The following is a 17975-nucleotide window of genomic DNA, read 5'->3' on the forward strand; positions in this document are numbered from 1 at the left end:
TTGGAATTATTTTTAAGAAACTTAACGTTGATTCGATACAGGTTGGTAAACGATGATACCTATTTTAGTATTTTTATTAAGAGATCTGTAAAAAGAGAAGTAGGTAAGCGTAATTTTGAACTCAGGGCCCTTAATTTACTCCGAAATCTCTTGCTTTGCATTCGTGAATGGTTGAAATGGAGAAAAATGCGAATATAAAATATACCTACTCGTATTTGATTGTGTCAAAGAAGTTGCCTACTCTCAACTTTCAAGGCATAAAAATTATCCGAAACGTCCAACCAATCTCGTAAGTAATCGTAATTACGCGTAAGTTACGTTACGTCAACTTTCAAAAGCATCAACTTGGCAACGTGTTTTCAATTTCGTCGCAAAAAATTATCATTTTTTCTCCGGTATCAAAATAAATAGTGTTTTAGCGCGCCTCGATATAAACTTTCTTACAAAAAAGTTGATAAATTAAATGTTGTCTTTACAATGCCCGATATTTTGGAAACAGTAAGATCGGACGATTTCGTCGAATATTTCATCTATTTGATCAACGAAGATGAATCTGCGCCCACCAAATTACAAGATATACGGAAAACCATCTTCTCATCTTATGCTCCTCTTTTGGAAAACTACATCTGGCATAAAGATGAGTTTAATTTAAGAGAAATAGTCCAGTCAACAGGTAATACTCACCGTCTTGTATCATTCAAACCCCTAGATTTACAGCCATTCATAGTTTGTTTCTTGTTTAGATACAATTCCAAGTCATTTACACGGTATCGTTCACTATGGAGAAAACATCGAAGATGAATGGTTCATTGTGTACTTACTCATGAAGATAAGTTCTCAATTTGACGATGTGATCATCAAGTAAGCCATTTTACAATCGGAGATATCTACCAAAAGTTCAGAAAAGTTGTACTTGAATAATTTACTCGATGTGTTTCAGGGTGGTCGATTCTGATGGTGAATTCATACTCATCGAGGCAGCTAATTATTTGCCAAAATGGGTGAAACCTGAAAATAGTGCAGATCAGGTAAAAAATGTCAACGTTCGAAATTACTTTTTTCACTTTGAATATTCAATTCACCATTTATGTGCTTGTATGCGTATTTTCAGGTGTATATTCACAAAGGTTCCGTAAAAATATCTCGTGCTTTACTCAAAAATACTACAAGATCATCTTCAGTTAGAACTATTATCGATGAAATAACTAAATCTAAAGATCTGTTGCCCATCGAGAAATCAATTTCACGTTGCATTTCAGATCGAATTCAAAAGTACTCTCAAATTTCTCTATTCATTCGTCTAGTATGAACTTTTCAAACTATCTCAATCTATTTTCAGGTACGACGATGGTCTGAACGAATCACTACACCGAAGCAGAGCTTATTTACCAGCCAAGATAGCCGCTTTATTGGACGCGAAACCGGGTTTAATCGCTCCTGCTGTGACAGCTTTCTGTCAACGCGATTTAATCGACACGAGAATATGTAAAAAAATGGAAACATTCCCTCCAGATGATATGGTCTTAAGAATGGTCACGTTCACTAAATTCAACTACGCTATGATCGCTCGTCATAAAATGTATCCGGAGAAGAAATCTGCTTGGAAATTGCCACCGTCTTCTAGTCCTAATTTTAAAGAGTATCATTTAGGATATAAAATCGTACGTAGTTTCTCGATCGGTTTCTTATCTCGTGTTATATTCTTCTTTCTAACACTTATTTCTCGTTTCAGGCTTGCGGATTTGAAATTTTAGCTTCTAAATGTAGCGATAAATCGAAAACTGATTTAAAACTAAGTAAAAAGTGGAACCTTTATGTCGAAGTTCTTAATAAAAAGGGTTATTTCAAGGTACAGTACGAATATTTATAATTTTCGCAATGAATTTCATAGTGTGTTATTCTCATGAAATGTTTACTTCTTTCTAGGATCTTATTGAAGGTTCTAAAGAATACGTAGAATTGAAAAACAAAGCCCGAATATATTTTCTCGACAATGTAGGCATCGAAGAAGCCGATGAAAATAATTTAGTCATGAATTTCCTTCAAACCATCACTTTCGATGTTGATTCTATGAAGCAAGAAGAATCGAAGCTGCCTCTTTCCGATGGTAAAATTTCAAAATTCTAGATTCACCATGCTAAAGTTTTCATACAGATTGACTTATAAATGTTCCTTAATTCTGTTCACTCCTTTTTAGATGAAAAATGGATGGAAATCAGCGAAGAAGAGTTCAATAAGCTTTTAGAAGAGAAATTTGGAGTCAGAGGAGTGAACGTGTCCGATTCACCGGAAGCTCTATCCAATACTATCAACAAATTTCTCAATAGTGCTTCCGGTGTAGAAGGAGTTGAATTTAAAAACGATAATAATCTCAAGTTGGTGGTTTTTTATTACAAGCATAACAACTGTACTTTCAAAATAGAACTTCAGTGTTCATTCTATGTTTTTTTTCAGTGCTATGGACGTAGACGAAAATAATCATTCCGTTAATTTTGACGACAACGAGTTCGTGTCTTCTATTGAGAAAATGTTGGGTATGTGTTTCTCTTATTTATTTGTGCTCTCATCTCATCTTTCCTCTTTTCTAATTGTTACTGGATTTCAGATATCATGAATTTAGAGCAAGACAAATCGGCCGATTCAGATATAAGCGATTCTGTAGACAGCGATGACTGCGAATCAGAAGAAAATGCAACTGGAGAGGACGCTGTTACCAAATCCTATATGGATCTAATGGATAAAGAACTCCAGGGTACATGTTTATCTCAAAGTTTCGTCAAAAAATCCACCAATCAGGTGAGTTTTACTTCGAATAAATCATCTCTGTTCACTTTTCTTTCAAATTATATATAATTAATGATTCCTTTTCAATCGTTGCAGAAAACCAACTCTAAATCGTCCCCAGATGACATTAATTCTGTCGACATCGACATGAATGCTTTGACTAATATGGGTAAATCTTGCGAAGAATCCGGCGGCTGTAATCCAACCAGAATCTTGTTACATTCCATGGGACTGAAATTAGATTGAGCCAAAAACGAATAGCTCTTGTTTTAAATCGTGTTTGTCACTCCTTTGTTTCCTTTGTTTTGTAACATTTAGTTTAAATATTTATTATTAAGAAATTTTACCATGAAATGATATAGATTAATTAAATGTTTTCAAGAAAAAAAGCATCGTTCTCAATTATGTTGAAGATATCACTCGTTCAGCTATAAAGTTTTTTTTGTGAACTGTTGACACACTTTTGGAAGTATCACGAAGTACCTAAATCAAATCTTTTCTTAATTCTTACATAGGTAAATAAGAGAAAACAAAACAAAACAGAAATGCAATAAAAATAATTTACTCATTTTGAAAGATGAACAGGTGTTCAAAAATTAATTATAATAACAATACCGTAATTAGAAAAAAAAACCACTGCAACGCCCAATACTAAACTCGCGTTTACCCGAACCAGTAAAAAGGGCGAACGATTCATCACAAATCGTACAACTCCTTCTATTACTAGACGCTAATTATAAGGTGAGCAAAATGGGCGATTTAAATATTTCGTGTGTGAGGTAGAGGAAAATAAAACTTCAGTGGCGTGACAATCCAGGTAACAGGAGGAGGAATGAGGGATATTATGCGAGGACGAATCGACACCTTTAAGGATCTCATCAACTTCTACAAAAGAAAGTACAAGTTGCCAGCAGAAAAGTTCGAGTTTAACGCCACCGAGGAAAATAATAAATACAATAGTTCGTAGTAATTTTCAACGTTTCACGTTCATAAAAAACGAATAAAATAAAAATAGAAAATACCACACAGTACAAGACTGGAATAATACAAAATGGTATAAAAAATTGAATAAATATAATCGTTTCTTTTTTCTCAGAAATAAAAGCATCGAAATTTGATCGCAATCATATAGATTTCAGTAAAATTTACTCAAGGGCCAAGATACTAAAATATACCGGGCGTTTATGGAGGAGGAGATGACACACGAAAACGTCATACTCGTACATTAGGGTACCTCGCAGAAGCAATATGAATTTTTCAAGCTACATATACGACTTAAAATTATCACATAATTTTTTGTAAAGAATTACATACATCGTCGTGATACTGAAACGATGACGATACCAAAGTAACAACTTGACACAGGCGTTAGCATGTTTATATTATACACGAACAAATCATCAACGATTAAATGATAAGGTTTCATCAAAAAACCTTCGCTGTGTTGCTCTTTCATCTATGTCTTCGCAGAGGAAATACAGAATGTGATATAAATTTACGAAAATACTGTCGACTTGACAATAAAACGTTACAGTTTTTGGAATATTCGTAGAAAAATTATAAAATACCGATAACACTACGCAAATAAATCAACTAAAAAAAAAAAGAAAAGAATGCCAACGTAGAAAAAAAACCATTAACGACTATTACCGCAATTCTTATGTGTATTGGCCATCGTTGAGACTATGCTTTCCAGCGACTACGATTTTTCGCTCATTATACCTTCGATTTGCTCATTTAACGAAGAATTCTTCCAATCTAACTTTATGTTGTCCAGGTGATTATCGAAATCTACTAGATCGTAGTATACCTTGTCCTGTAACAGGGACGAGGTAGCTTCTAATGTTTCTTCTTCGACTGTGACTCTGTTCAGAAAATAATAACAATCAAATAGCGTCTAAACAGTTTTCCAATGATTGTAAATACATACTTGGACTTATCCAATAATTTCCATTTATTTTCTACATTCTGTAAGGTTCGAATCGCAGGGGTTGTATGGGCCAACGTAACCAATCTATTGTCAACCTATGGAAAGAAATGTCGTTATAATTCGAAGCTTTTTTTCTACGATGAAGTTCGCCCAGATGTAAGAAAATACTTACAACGACTAAACAAGATGCTTTACATTTTTCGGATATTTTATCAGCTATTTTGTGAGCCGGTCTGTCATAGCTGTAAAACAAGTATACAGGTTATCAAACCAGTCTACATTTTACATTACAATTACGCGATTACTACGTACCTGGTATCGTTGATGTTTTCATTAGCTAAATAATACCCAGCTATGATCAAACCGTTAGATTCAGCCCACTGTTCTACCTGCAAATGAGAAATTTGATGTTGAATTGGACCACTTTAAGAGAACGAATTATGTAACAGTACTTACCTGACTTAGAGCTATTTCTGCCATTGGAGTAACGTGTAAACATAAATGAAATAAAGGTATAGCGTCAACGTAAGTAATACTCTTTGGTTTATCGGTATTTTTGTCTTCTACAGCGAGCAGGACACCATTTACAGCGCAATGAGGGTATTTGGCACAGTGCATTATAATTTTACTGTATGCTCTAGACGAAAACACTACGTCCTTCATGATGAATTGTAAAGTTAAAGGGTAACTTGAAGTTTAAATTCCAAAAATTAACTAATTATATAACGTTTAAAACGTAATTTTATTACGTTTTTTTACGATTTTTCATCAATTTCAATCCACTTCCACATATCAATCAATCGAACGAAAAAAAAATTAAAAACTCAGGAAAAAATTTTATTGTTTCCTTTTTGACTTTCGGAATGTGTTTTTTGGCAACATTGTGTCTGATAATTTGAACGCGTCGGATTGGAGGATTTTTATCAATGTTTTATTTACATTTTTTTCACACTTTTGGGATGTTTTTTCGAAAAACGAAGATGAGAAACAATTAAATATAATTAAATTTAAATAAATTACACAATTATCTGAACACCTTTACGAAATTCAGTTGATAAACTCAATTTTGATTCATTAACGTATTCGATCAGCTGTGCTCGATAAGGCGGCTTTCTCACGATCTTCAGATCTTCCCTCCCTCCACTCCTCTGTACGTTAATCCTTTTATTGTGTTGTGTTTGTGTCAATAGTATTTAGTACGTGAAACGTTAAATTAAAATATTTCCATTAATATCTTTTAAAATCATGTTAAATTAGATTTAATTCTCATCTAGAAAGAAACATCATATCGGGGCACCATGAATTTAGACATGAACATCGCCGAAACCATGAAGAACATCGTTGCGAAGGGGATTCAAACCGAGGTAAATTCGCCGTTTTCTGGCACAGGATACATAACCGAAAAGCTGTATATGCTTTTGCAACTTTACCTCCAAAATAAAGGATGGAATCCGTCGATAGAATTACTCCAGTGTTTCACCGAACTGAAAGAAACTTCCATGTTACCCAGTGCTACATACCTACAGTAAGTTCAGCATCACAACTCTATCGTCTTTAGAATTCAGCTGTGTTTGAAGATACTGATAATATTTGGGTGTTTGCAGGATGTTGGCATCTAGAGTAGCGTTAGATTCACAAGGACGTCTGATTTTACGAGAAAATGGTAAAATAATATTGCCTTTCGAGCATTTCGCTAATGCTGTTATGTTGAAACATATGAATGGTCCTCATGGACTACATTTGAGTTTAGAAGCGACCGTACGAGCTGTAAGTAGCAGATCGACTGATTTTGGGGAAATATTTCATTCTTAATGGTGTTTCATTTGTCTAGGTAATCGATTCGTACACAATTGGTCGTGATAATTTCGGTATGGAGAAGGAATTCATCATGGAAGTGGTACAGAATTGCCCAAATCCGGCGTGTCGGTTTTACAAAGCTCAAATGGATTTGACTCAGTCACATAATAAACCAACGTATATTCCTGAGGTTCAACCACCAGGTGAATAGATTTTCTATAGATAACGATAGAGGAATTTTTTATAGGTCGATTGAAAATATTTTATCTTACACGATAAGACTTTACTAATTTGAATCGTTGAACTTTGCTTTTCACGCCACTTTTTATTAATTATACAACAAAGTGTATAATTTGTTTACATCCTAATCACTGATATTGTCTTATCTTTGTTAAGATAAAATAATTTTCGTTCGTGGTGGTGGTTTCCATCTAATTTAAGAGTCGGCAATTTTTTTTAATTTTCGCGTATTTTTTTCAGTTCCTGCTTCGACTTCTGTACCGATTTCTGGGTCGCATACGTCGCCAGTTTCCACATCTGCCAGCGATACATTAACCACCAACATGGCTCCTCCGTCGCAACCACCTCCAGTGGTCAACTCGACTCCAACAATTTCTCCCTCTCGTCCTCCATCTGTCGATCTAACGCCTGTCTTCGAATCTGCGGTCAGTAGCAAGATGTCTCAGTCTAGTAGTGAATCTCCTACGCCAACTAGCTCGACACCGATACCTCCTCCTTCGCCGAAACCACCTCCAAAACCATTAACGCCCCGGCAACAACAACAAAACAAGTTGGCTGATTTCTTGAAGGCTAATTTAGAAAATCTGGATAGTATTTCTAGCGCTAATAATAAGGTAAACGTATCGAACATTTCGTAAAATTGCTTTCCTTGGATCATATGTGCTTATGATTATCGTATATGTTTGTAGGACGCTGCCAGTGATGGATCTTGGTCTGATGATGGTAAAAGACAGGATGGTAAGTTATACGTTGATGAAGTTGTTACAGATTCATTGAGAGTACATTTTTTTATTGATTGATATTATTCTGGTAGCTGGTCAAGAAAAAATAATCAGAGCGTTTTCCGAAATCATGAAGAATATGAGTCGAATGAAATCCTGCGTTCGTCCTGCTATGTGTAAACCTTACGGTAAACAGTCCGAAGCCTTGCAGAAAAGTGAGTTGATTTCTCTATCCAACTGGTTCAATTTTAGCACCAAAAATGGGCTACATCATGTTTTGTTTTTGTTTTGTGTAGCTGTCATAGATACGATACAATTAGTGCAATCATTGAGATCCTTCCTGCCTCCTCCTCATATCGCTGTCAGTAGCTGGAAAAACGAAGATAAGCATAGGTTCGTTGAATTTCGAGAAACCTTACGGACGATTGTCTTCAACTTTTCATCTTAATTGTTCATATTCTTGAATTTTTTTCGCAGCCGACTCGAAAGGAAATCAAACTCTTCAGCCGGAGCTAACGCCATGGTTAACGCAGCAGCTGCCGCAGCCGCAGTAAACGCCAACGCAATGGTCAACTCGAATATGACCAACGTCGACGACGACTCAATGATACGTAACAACAAACCATCCAGCAGAGATTAAGAAATCTCCACTTTTACAGAGAAATACGTCACTCCCTTCTAGTCTCTTTTATTTTACGTCTCGCTTTCTACTCTTCCTCTCCTTTATGAATCGACATTCGATAACATAAAAATCACCTATTTTATAATTTCTAAAATTATTATTTTACTGTAACGATTCGCTACTGTAGCCAAAAAAAAAGCTCCGTAAACGGAATTTGAATTAAGCAAAAATACGTATTTTTAATAATTTATTCGTATGTATAGTACCTTATTACGTAATAATTTTAGTAGAAAAAAAATACGCCCTCGGTGAAACTAAACGTACTTTTTGTAACGTTGTAAAGATTTTTTATAAGTAACCAAAGATGTTTTGGTCCCCTTTTTTGAAAAGATGACATTTAAGAAACAATCGTATCGCGAAAGAATCTCAGACTGATTAATTACTGACGACTTGAACTTTTGATCGGTATTGCAAATCAACGATGCAATTTTTATACAAGTTTAATGATTTTTGTTTCAAGGAGCAAACATTTTTTTTAAAAAAAATATTTTACCAATCGTAGATCTGATATTCATGTTTTATTTGTTTTTTGAAATTATTTAACGTACTCGAGTGATTTTGGTTATTTTTTGAATTTTCATTTTTATTGTTTTAACGCTGTCGCGTTTGTGCCATCGATTTTTCTTTTTTCTTTCGTTCTTTTTTTTTTTGGTTTAATTTTCGTATTGTTCCTTTTTTTTTTAATATTAGTTTTTTTTTCTGAGTTGATTTGTATTTTTATGTTTTTTCGATCGTGTTTTCTAGATATTGATTCGAGTGGTGTTGTTGGTACCGAAGAATACATTTTGTTTCGTTTTGGCAACGTTGTTCGATTTAAAAACGAAAGATTTTCGTTTAAAAAAGACTGCTTTTCAAATCGAATGATTCGTTCGTTCAAATTAAAATCGTTTTTTTAATGATGTAAACACACTCGCGAATTTTACAACCATTCGAGTGGATTTCTGTTGGAAAAAATGTATCTTCTAAAATCAGTACCATCAACATCGTTTCAATCGTTATCAACAGAATACACGATGCAATATTACAAGTATCGATTGACTCGACAGATCCGTTCGAAGGGTTCACACAACCGATTTATCCTCTAGTGCCATTCGTTGTGCCATCAAATATCCTCATTTTTAAATCCCATTCGCCATTTCGAACGGATCAAATTATCAGTTTAATTTTGTATATTATTATGCGTTCTCGCTCATTACGTTTAATCCTCTCCAAGAGATCTGCGTAGGCCCTTTTTAAGCTAAGAAATAGCAATTCGTTATCCTCAAACGTTTTGCTCGTTGTTATTATTTTCATTTAATTTCTCTTCCTTTCTATATCCTCTTTCTTCTGGACGTCTCTTTCCACCGTTCTCCAAAAAAGGCATTGTGAATTCAACTGTGCCAGTTTAAAATTCTCCAAGAGCAATACCTTCGCTCAGTTGATCCATATTATGGGTAATTGAGGTTCGGATATGTACCCTAGAAATAAATTACACTCTTCTCTAGTCAATCGAAAACTCGCTGCCTGTTTTTTTCATTCGTCACGATTGATAATAATATTAATGCTAATTCTCTGTCTCATTTTCCTGTTCTTTTCTCAGATCTAGAACCCCGAAAAAAATTACTATTTTGTTCCTTATTCTATATAATATTCATTTTTTTTTCAAACTAACATTTAACATCGTGCCATTATTTTAAAAAATATATTATTTTTGTAAAACGTATCGCGTATTTTTATGCCCTTATTGTAGGTACCTACACATCGAAAGTCTGCTAACAAATCACCGGAGCCGGCCATTAAATTGAATACAACGAAGACTGCACCGAACAAGACCCAGCTTCGATGCCATTTACATATACGTCGTCGTCGTCTATACAAATGTACCATTCTAGTACATATTATTTTCACCCCCGCCGCTCCCCTGTATTTTCCCCGACTCGAAACTGATACTCGATTACGTATATTAATAAAAAGTACATTAACCGAGTATTATAAATTAATGTACGTATGCTACGAAGCGACAACGACGCGAAAAAAATATATTTATTTGTACCTACGATGACGACGACGACGTACGAACTCTTGTACTGTACGTAAATTATATAACTAAACCGACGATGTACGTACGTAGAATGTTTTTAAACAAATTAAACGCAATAAATTACCGGCGACCGAGTAAATAAAAAAACTTGGACGACGGTATAAATATTTACTAGAAAATACATCCATAGTGACGATAAATTCGACCGGTAATGAGTCGCCAAGGCGAATGGCGAGCTTTTATTGTCAAATTGTTAGACGACCAAATGGATATGGAATCGGCGCAGGGTAAATTATATTACTCGATTGTACATTTATATCTACATTGTGTATTATTTGTATCGGTATAGACGCTCGAGCTTAATATCACCTATTCGTAAAAGCTTTACGATGCAAATGTGGAAAAATACTATTTATTATTCGAATACGTACCCATCGTGGGATTTGAATGATTGTCCTCAGAATAACCCATGTTTAGTTCGAGGAGAAGAAATCAGAGTACCTATTTGATGGCAGATGCTGGAGATGCATTGTACAAAATGTTAGATACTTCTGGAAATGAAAAAAAAAAAAAAAAAATTGTGCAAAGTTAATGTTAATGTACATGTGAGAAAATGAAAAGTCCTCGAAGGTAGACGTTCAGACTCCAATTAAATATTCGAGAAATGCTTTGAAGTCTTCAGCAGTGCACCAAATTAGCATTTAAAACAGTCAAAATAACGTTTTTTTTTTTTTTTTTTACCGAAGTCAAAACAAGAAGAAGTACACTTCACTCAAATAGCCAAATTAAATATTACTTAAAATACGTAGGAACTTACTGAAAAAAATCTTTTTATAACCAAACTTTAAAAAACATTCTCGAATTACTACTTCGTAAAAAAAAAAAAAAAAAAAAAGGCAGAAGATACGAATGTTTAAACAAAAATAACGTATAAGTCTCTATGAAGTTCATTGAAATTATGCATTACATTCAAAATGTCCGAGTAATAATCCCCCCCTCTCTCCTGCAACTTTTGACTTTTTCTATTAAAAACCAAGATTACCACGTTGAAATTCAAGCATCTAGGTACGTTGATGAATAAAATATCAACTACCTACAGTTTTTATTTCGATATTTCTTTTCTTCTTTTTTTCTTCGAATTATCATCATTATCACTTCTCAATTCGAACCTTAACAATAAAATAAGCTCGTCTTTTTCGTTTCGAAAAAGGTTATAGTCGTTTCGATTCGTCGATCAGTACGGTTTTATCGTTTAACCCTTATCGTAGCCTTTGTTCTTATTACCACGAAGCGATGTACCCCCCCCCCGTCTTCTCCGAACACCTTTTCATCGTCTTGTCCATCGTTTCAACTTTCAACTCATAGATAGGTAGAGGTACCTAAAATTTCTAACACCCTGCATAATATCTAGGTAGGTAACTTAATGACTTTTCCCTCTTCGGTGGCATTTCGCATAAAACGGCATTTTACTTATTCGGTTCTCAATCGAATATTTTTTATTTTCCATAATGCTTTAGAAAAAATTATTAATATCCGCAAGAAAATTCGATGTTTTTTAGCTCATTCGTTGGAATGGATAATTCCGATAGATTTTATTAAAAGATTAAAACCTCTGGGAAATATAATAATTTATTATTACTTCCTTCTTGAGAAGGACCCCGAACAGCGCTTCTTCTCTTCAACGGTTCGTTCATCTACCTTCGCTTTAATACTCGGGACAATCATTCTTTTTTTTTCTTTTTTTCGGTGGGTATTATCTTCGATTTTTTTTTCTTCCTTCGATGCCCTCTCGTTTTACCCGGCTGTCATACTATCTTACGATGAGGTCGGTCCGATTAATTTTTCAGTTGCTCGAGTTCTTAAAGTAGTGAAAAATCTTGCAGCGAAAATGTGCCCAGGATATGAAATAATGATGAGCGACACGAATTTAATAATACGTAGGGCTCTGCGATGAAGCAACATTACTAAGTATAATATTTTAATAATATCAAGTGATGAGTTACAAAAAAAAAAAAAACAAAAAAAAAACGAGATTTTCACCTGAAATAATGACTGATAAAAAAAGAGATTTTTTTCGAGTTCAATCAAAATGTGAGAATCTCGAGGCACCTCCTCCACCAGCACCAAGGATTGGGACAGTAATTCTGACCGAACATCGAAGAGAACCTGTAAAAAAAATCTGAAATAAGTGCGCTGTATTTACGGCAAACCGAGTAGGCAATTTTATTAACACCGTCAGATTCTGATTGTCTTCATTTTTCTAGCGAAACTGTCGAACTTGAAAGGCTCATATCTCGAGACTGATTGAACCTCGAAAAAATCTGTTTGCGAGGATTCGAAGGAAATACGTACATAGGTATAAAGATTCAAATTATAAAAAGCTCACACATGAACTTTCAAAGTGAAAGCTCAACTTCTCGCGATGAATATAAACACTGAAAATTATCACTTCAAAATTTGAAAAAATACAGCAAAGATTACCTACTTTAGTATTCTTTTTTCAACAAACTTGATTTTCAAATTTGAATTTTAATATAACGAGGAGGGGAGGGGCACAAAATGCCTCCAATTATGATTAAAGTTTGAAGTAATTTTAAAGGTGAAGTGACATATCGATTGTGATTAATTTGAGGGCGCAGATTTCAAGTTCAAATATTATTCATATTTTATGCATTCAAAAAAGGTTACCCCCCCCCCTCCAATTTAGAGAGAATCAAAAATTCACGAAAATATGATGTGATGTGTCGATTTCTACTAATTCAAGGTCGCTGAGTTCGAATATCTACTTACTTTTTGGAAATGCCCCTTTCAGTTCCCAATTTCGTGATAAGATGAGAAAATTTGCGAAATGTGAAATAAGATTACAACTTTTATTACCTAATTTTTAGGCACTGAATTGAAATATTCATTTATTTATCATATTATACTTCTCTCTATGTCTCTCATCCTCCAGTTTTTTGTTGAGGTGAAGGAGTGGGGAAGGATCAAGGATTCCTCGTAAACAATCAACGGTTTGGATGCGTTATTCATGAACTACCTATTGATTTCTCATCAAAGGAAAAAAATCAAAATTTGAAAAAGAAATGAAAAAATTGCAAAACTAGTAGAGTATTAAATAAAATATCTAAAAGTAAAACATTTCATTAAACAAAGACTAATTTTTAAATTTGAAGTTTTGAAAAAAGAAAAATGTTTTGTAAAGCTGAAGAAAGTTTGAAAAATATCAAAATTGAAAAATAATGTTTGACGATATTATCTGACAAAAATACCTCGTTAAAATCTCAAAAAAATGACAAATTATTCCAGTGAATGAAAAAAAGCGTCATCATTAATTGACAAAAATTTTGATATTTTGTGTTATAAATTTTTTTTTTTTTTGAAATCCTTCTGTATTAAAAAACTGAAACAATTCAATTATCCAAAAAAAAAAAAAAAAAAAAAAAAAAAAACGTCTTGAAAATGAGAAAAAAATTGAAAACATTTTAATAAAGAAAGCTTTTTTGTGTGAATACAGTATTTCAAACACTTGACTAAAAACTTTTCTCCTTGGTATGGTAACGTTTAAAAAATACCAGCAAAATTAGAAAAATGAGAAAAATATGAAAAATTCACCGTTTGACAAAATTTTGATGAAACTTGAAAGAGTTTTTTTTTGAAAATAGACCCCTGAAAAAAATTATAAAAATTAAGCAAAAAGGAGTAAAAGTTTCAGATACCTAAACACCAAAAGGGAATTTGAAACTATTCGTGAAAATTAAAAAAAAAATAACATTCGACAAAATAATACTCGCCTGTTTTGATATGTCAATTGAAAATAAAAATAAAATAAAATAACAAAATTTAAAAAAAGAATACTGCTATGTCATTAGAAAAAAATCAATTCAAACAAAAACTAGAAATTCACTCTGGAAAAAATGTCATCTGATTTTATATTTTATTACCAACAGATACTCATACATATCTGCAAATTGAAATATTGTTGGATAATTAAAAAATAAAAATGTGATCAAAAATATTCTAGGGATTAAAAAAAGAAAAAAAAATACTGCGCACGTAATCAAACGATTTTGTGCTCTTAGAATGAGAGGAGGAGGATAAAAAATTGAACCACATGGAAAACATTTTTGGAACCCTGAAAAGCTGCAAAAAATCTCACAATGAATAGCTCTTTTATTTTGAGAAAACTTGCTTAAAAATCTTGCTACGTAACTTTTTTCTCTACTACGAGTATCATGAGGAATATATTCAATAATCGAGACAAAATTCAGAAATTTGGGTTAGTCAACTTGAACTTTGCATGAAAGCATATTGAATTGAAAAGACCCAATGCATTTTTGGCTGAAATACTGATGTATCTAGACCTACCTACCCAACTTTCTCAAAGAAAGTGGGAGAAAGAAAAATTGCAAAAAAAATCTGGAGTCATCTCGAAATACCTAGGCTAGGTATTCTGATGTAAAATTTAAAGCATAATACACACACTCCACCCAAATGAGCTTGAGATTCGAGGGGAGGGGGTTGCTTTCGAAATTTACATAGATCACTTTAGTAATACCTGAGCCTGAATATGATTTTCTTCTCACTTCCTCACAGATCTCATTAAACAATTCAAAAAATTGCTTTTTCTGTCATTCATTTCCAAATTTGAAACTCGTACCATCAAGAAAAAGATTCAAACTGACCCAGCAGTTCTTTTACATACACAAGCTGATGGATACTTTTGATATTGAAAGATTCTTAAAACAAAAATCCCAGATTCGTACTAGTAAATTGGTTGTAGGAAGCCTGGAAGGTAATAGAGTGAGTGGAAAGGATATGCAGAGCAAATTCTCCATCAACACTGAGAACAGACTGTTCCAAGATCTCGTAGTACGTAGACTCTTGGGCTTATTTCACGCTTCCCCAGACACATAGTAGGTACCGGTGTAAAAATCGCACAGAATACCAGACCTTGTAGAGTATAGTATAAGATGAAAAAATAAACAACTTTACGAGGGTTCGACGTGTATTTCTTTTCAAGTTCAGGGTATGATGGTTATTTTTTTCACTGGCTGCTACGCTGTCTATCGTAGCACATACTATACACTACACAGCATAGCATATACTATAGCGTATAGCGAATGTATACTATCTCTATAAACGATGTGTGCTTGTGTGTCCTTTATGTAGCACATGATAAGACGATCGTTTTCCCTTGCCATATACGTGTTACGAGCACCGAGACTTGGTCGTAAAAACAAAAACCCACGGTCTGCTTTGTTCACTGACCACTGATAACGTATCCAGGTAATTATTCGGACAATGTCTCGGTTGTAAAAGGTCGCTTTTTTGACGATTTTTGCACAACCTGTTGTAAATTTTCGGATTTTCGGATTCGACTGAAGGGTAGATATTAGGGTCGTTTATACCTGAACGATAGGTCTATCATTAAATTTCAAGCGTATAAAAATCGTCTAGAGAGATTCAAAGAACAGGCCAAAGGCGACTCGAGACTAAAAAGTTGATGAAAAAACCTATACTAGTACTAAGTAAGTAGAAAAAAATTTCGAGCCGTTAGTTTTTTTCATTTTATTTTTTTAGTTTATTTTTAAGCCACCCTATACCAGGTACATTGAGCATTCATCAACGCGAAGTGCGAGCGAGGGAACATTGAGGACCTAACCCGGCCGTAACTATGGTAACGTGTCCTCCTTAATATTCTCCTACGTTTTTTTTACTGACTTACGAAGGGTTAGGAAGGATTGAGGACACCCCGGGCAATTTAATAAGATTTACCCTCGCCCGACTCGTCCGCTCTATACTGTATTCAGTTCCAATCTAAAAAATGAAAAAGGTGATAAACGAAGCATACACGCATTGCTCGATTCCGAATAATGTAGCTTTTCCAAATCGTCGTTGTTTTATCTTAACGAGAGCTGATTTTTTTTCTCCTTTGCGCGCTCGACGACGCGGACGCGGACGCGCGCACCGAGCTCCGACTCTCGCTTTCTTTCTCGCGTACGCGAGTATGTCGCCTGTGTTTCTTTTTCTTTCGCGCGTAATGAGGGTGAGCTTCTCTCATTTGTACAAGCACGTTTTCTTTTTTATACATTTTTTTCTTCTTATTCTACAACTTTTCTCTCTTTCTCTTTTTGCCACCACTTCTGCTGCTGCGACGACGACGACGACGACAAGTCTTTTATCTTTGTCTGATTCTTCTTTTACCTAAATCTTGGTAAAATATAACCACATATACCGCTACCACCCCCGCAAGTGGGGGTTTGGTACCGGATGCCATCGTATTGATGCTGCTTTGCTACTTATATGGTACCTACCATGTACTAGATTTCGTTTTACAGATATTCGTCAATTCGTGAGCAACTATTGAAGAGTACGTGTGTGCTGAATGCTGATTACACAATACACAACGTCGTTTACTTATGCCTGGATGAGTTTAGGATCGCTAGACAAGTTGGTAGGCAGGTTTTTGACGATGAGTTTAATTAAAGAAGTGATAATGATGCTTGTTTGAATGACTTTTTGGTGAATTATTGCTTGGAAAAATATTATTATTTGCATCTTTTCACAATTTCTTCAGCTAAAAATTTTCTTCATGAGATTCTAGCAAAATCTGTACAAAATATCTACCTATTTCAAGAGGCACTTTCATTTCTGAAGCAATGAAGTTTCAGACATTTTTGATAGAACTCCCTGATAAGTACATAATACCTAATATTTTCCTTGTTTTTCAGAGAAAAGAAGAAAGCTACTCTAACAGATGAAGAAAATTCAAAACCCGTTGAAGAAAAATCAAAAGAGTGTCAAACAACAGAAGACACCGCACCAGACCATTTCAGTAGCTGATTTTTTAGATGATTTTTTAGCAAATTTTGAAAAATTTAAATTCGGTCTACTATCCGCAAGAAACTAAAAATTTGTTCAAATTCCATTTTTAGACAAGAAGCCCAGATAAAAAATTTTTGAATTCTTCAGTTATCGAAAAAAAAAACTTGAAATTAGATATAAATTTTAAAGAACAGAGATCTTTTTCGAAAATTTGTGCCCTAATCTATAGTAAAGGTCTGAATCTCATTTTGGCCATTATTACCAAAGACAATAATTGTTCCAAGACAAAAAGACAAAAGGACAAAAAGGCAGAAAGACTCACTTACTTGGGTCTGAAAACACCCACTGATTAAAACGGTGTTTGACTCAAACATAGGTCCTCGCATGAACCTGAAAACACCCACATATTAAAACAGTGTTTCTCTCAACCACAAGTCCTTTCAAGAGTCTGAAAACACCCACTGATTGAAACGGTGTGAAACTACCTCAGTGTTTGTCTCAACCACAGATCTCTGTTTCAACCACAGGTCCTAACATGGGTTGGAACACAAACATTGATTGAAACAGTGTCTGTCCCAAACACTGGTTTTTGAAATGGTGTCTGTTTCAAACACTGGTTCTAACTTGAGTCTGATCAGTGATCACACCAACTGCTTTTATCAGTGCCTGTTTCAAACACTGGTTTTAAGTTGGGTCTGAACACACCCACTATTAAAAACAGTGTTAGTTTCAAACACTGGTTTTAACATGGGTCTGAACAGAAACACTGATTGAGACAGTGTCTCTCTCAAACAGTGGCTTTGACTTAAGTCTAATCACACCCACTGATTTAATCAGTGTCTGTTTCAAACACTGGTTTTAACTTGGGTCTGAACAAACTCACTGATAAAAACAGTGTCTGATTCAAACACTGGTTTTAACTTGGGTCTGAACACACCCACTGATTTAATCATATCTGTTTCAAACACTGGTTTT

At 34.3% G+C, this 17975-nt stretch overlaps 3 protein-coding genes across 3 annotated transcripts; 2 read left to right on the top strand and 1 right to left on the bottom strand.

The window, feature by feature from the left end:
- The first annotated feature begins 379 nt into the window (after positions 1 to 379).
- Positions 380 to 3176, top strand: ecd (ecdysoneless). The gene is made up of 11 exons (XM_065351937.1): positions 380 to 673; positions 744 to 861; positions 941 to 1028; positions 1112 to 1272; positions 1340 to 1661; positions 1733 to 1849; positions 1927 to 2107; positions 2198 to 2375; positions 2455 to 2534; positions 2606 to 2796; positions 2881 to 3176. The coding sequence occupies exons 1-11, from the start codon at positions 478 to 480 to the stop codon at positions 3028 to 3030; spliced, it is 1782 nt and encodes a 593-aa protein (XP_065208009.1). The 5' UTR covers positions 380 to 477; the 3' UTR covers positions 3031 to 3176.
- A 154-nt stretch (positions 3177 to 3330) lies between these two features.
- EMC8-9 (ER membrane protein complex subunit 8/9) lies at positions 3331 to 5524 on the bottom strand. The gene is made up of 5 exons (XM_065351939.1): positions 5171 to 5524; positions 5027 to 5103; positions 4887 to 4956; positions 4715 to 4809; positions 3331 to 4649 (listed from the first exon to the last, which is right to left on the bottom strand). The coding sequence occupies exons 1-5, from the start codon at positions 5375 to 5377 to the stop codon at positions 4484 to 4486; spliced, it is 615 nt and encodes a 204-aa protein (XP_065208011.1). The 5' UTR covers positions 5378 to 5524; the 3' UTR covers positions 3331 to 4483.
- A 333-nt stretch (positions 5525 to 5857) lies between these two features.
- LOC135836873 (uncharacterized) lies at positions 5858 to 9853 on the top strand. The gene is made up of 8 exons (XM_065351938.1): positions 5858 to 6239; positions 6319 to 6481; positions 6546 to 6714; positions 6992 to 7365; positions 7441 to 7489; positions 7566 to 7688; positions 7770 to 7866; positions 7951 to 9853. The coding sequence occupies exons 1-8, from the start codon at positions 6013 to 6015 to the stop codon at positions 8111 to 8113; spliced, it is 1365 nt and encodes a 454-aa protein (XP_065208010.1). The 5' UTR covers positions 5858 to 6012; the 3' UTR covers positions 8114 to 9853.
- Positions 9854 to 17975: the final 8122 nt, after the last annotated feature.

This window comes from Planococcus citri, chromosome 2 (assembly GCF_950023065.1).
Source record: "Planococcus citri chromosome 2, ihPlaCitr1.1, whole genome shotgun sequence".
Lineage (NCBI taxonomy): Eukaryota > Metazoa > Arthropoda > Insecta > Hemiptera > Pseudococcidae > Planococcus > Planococcus citri.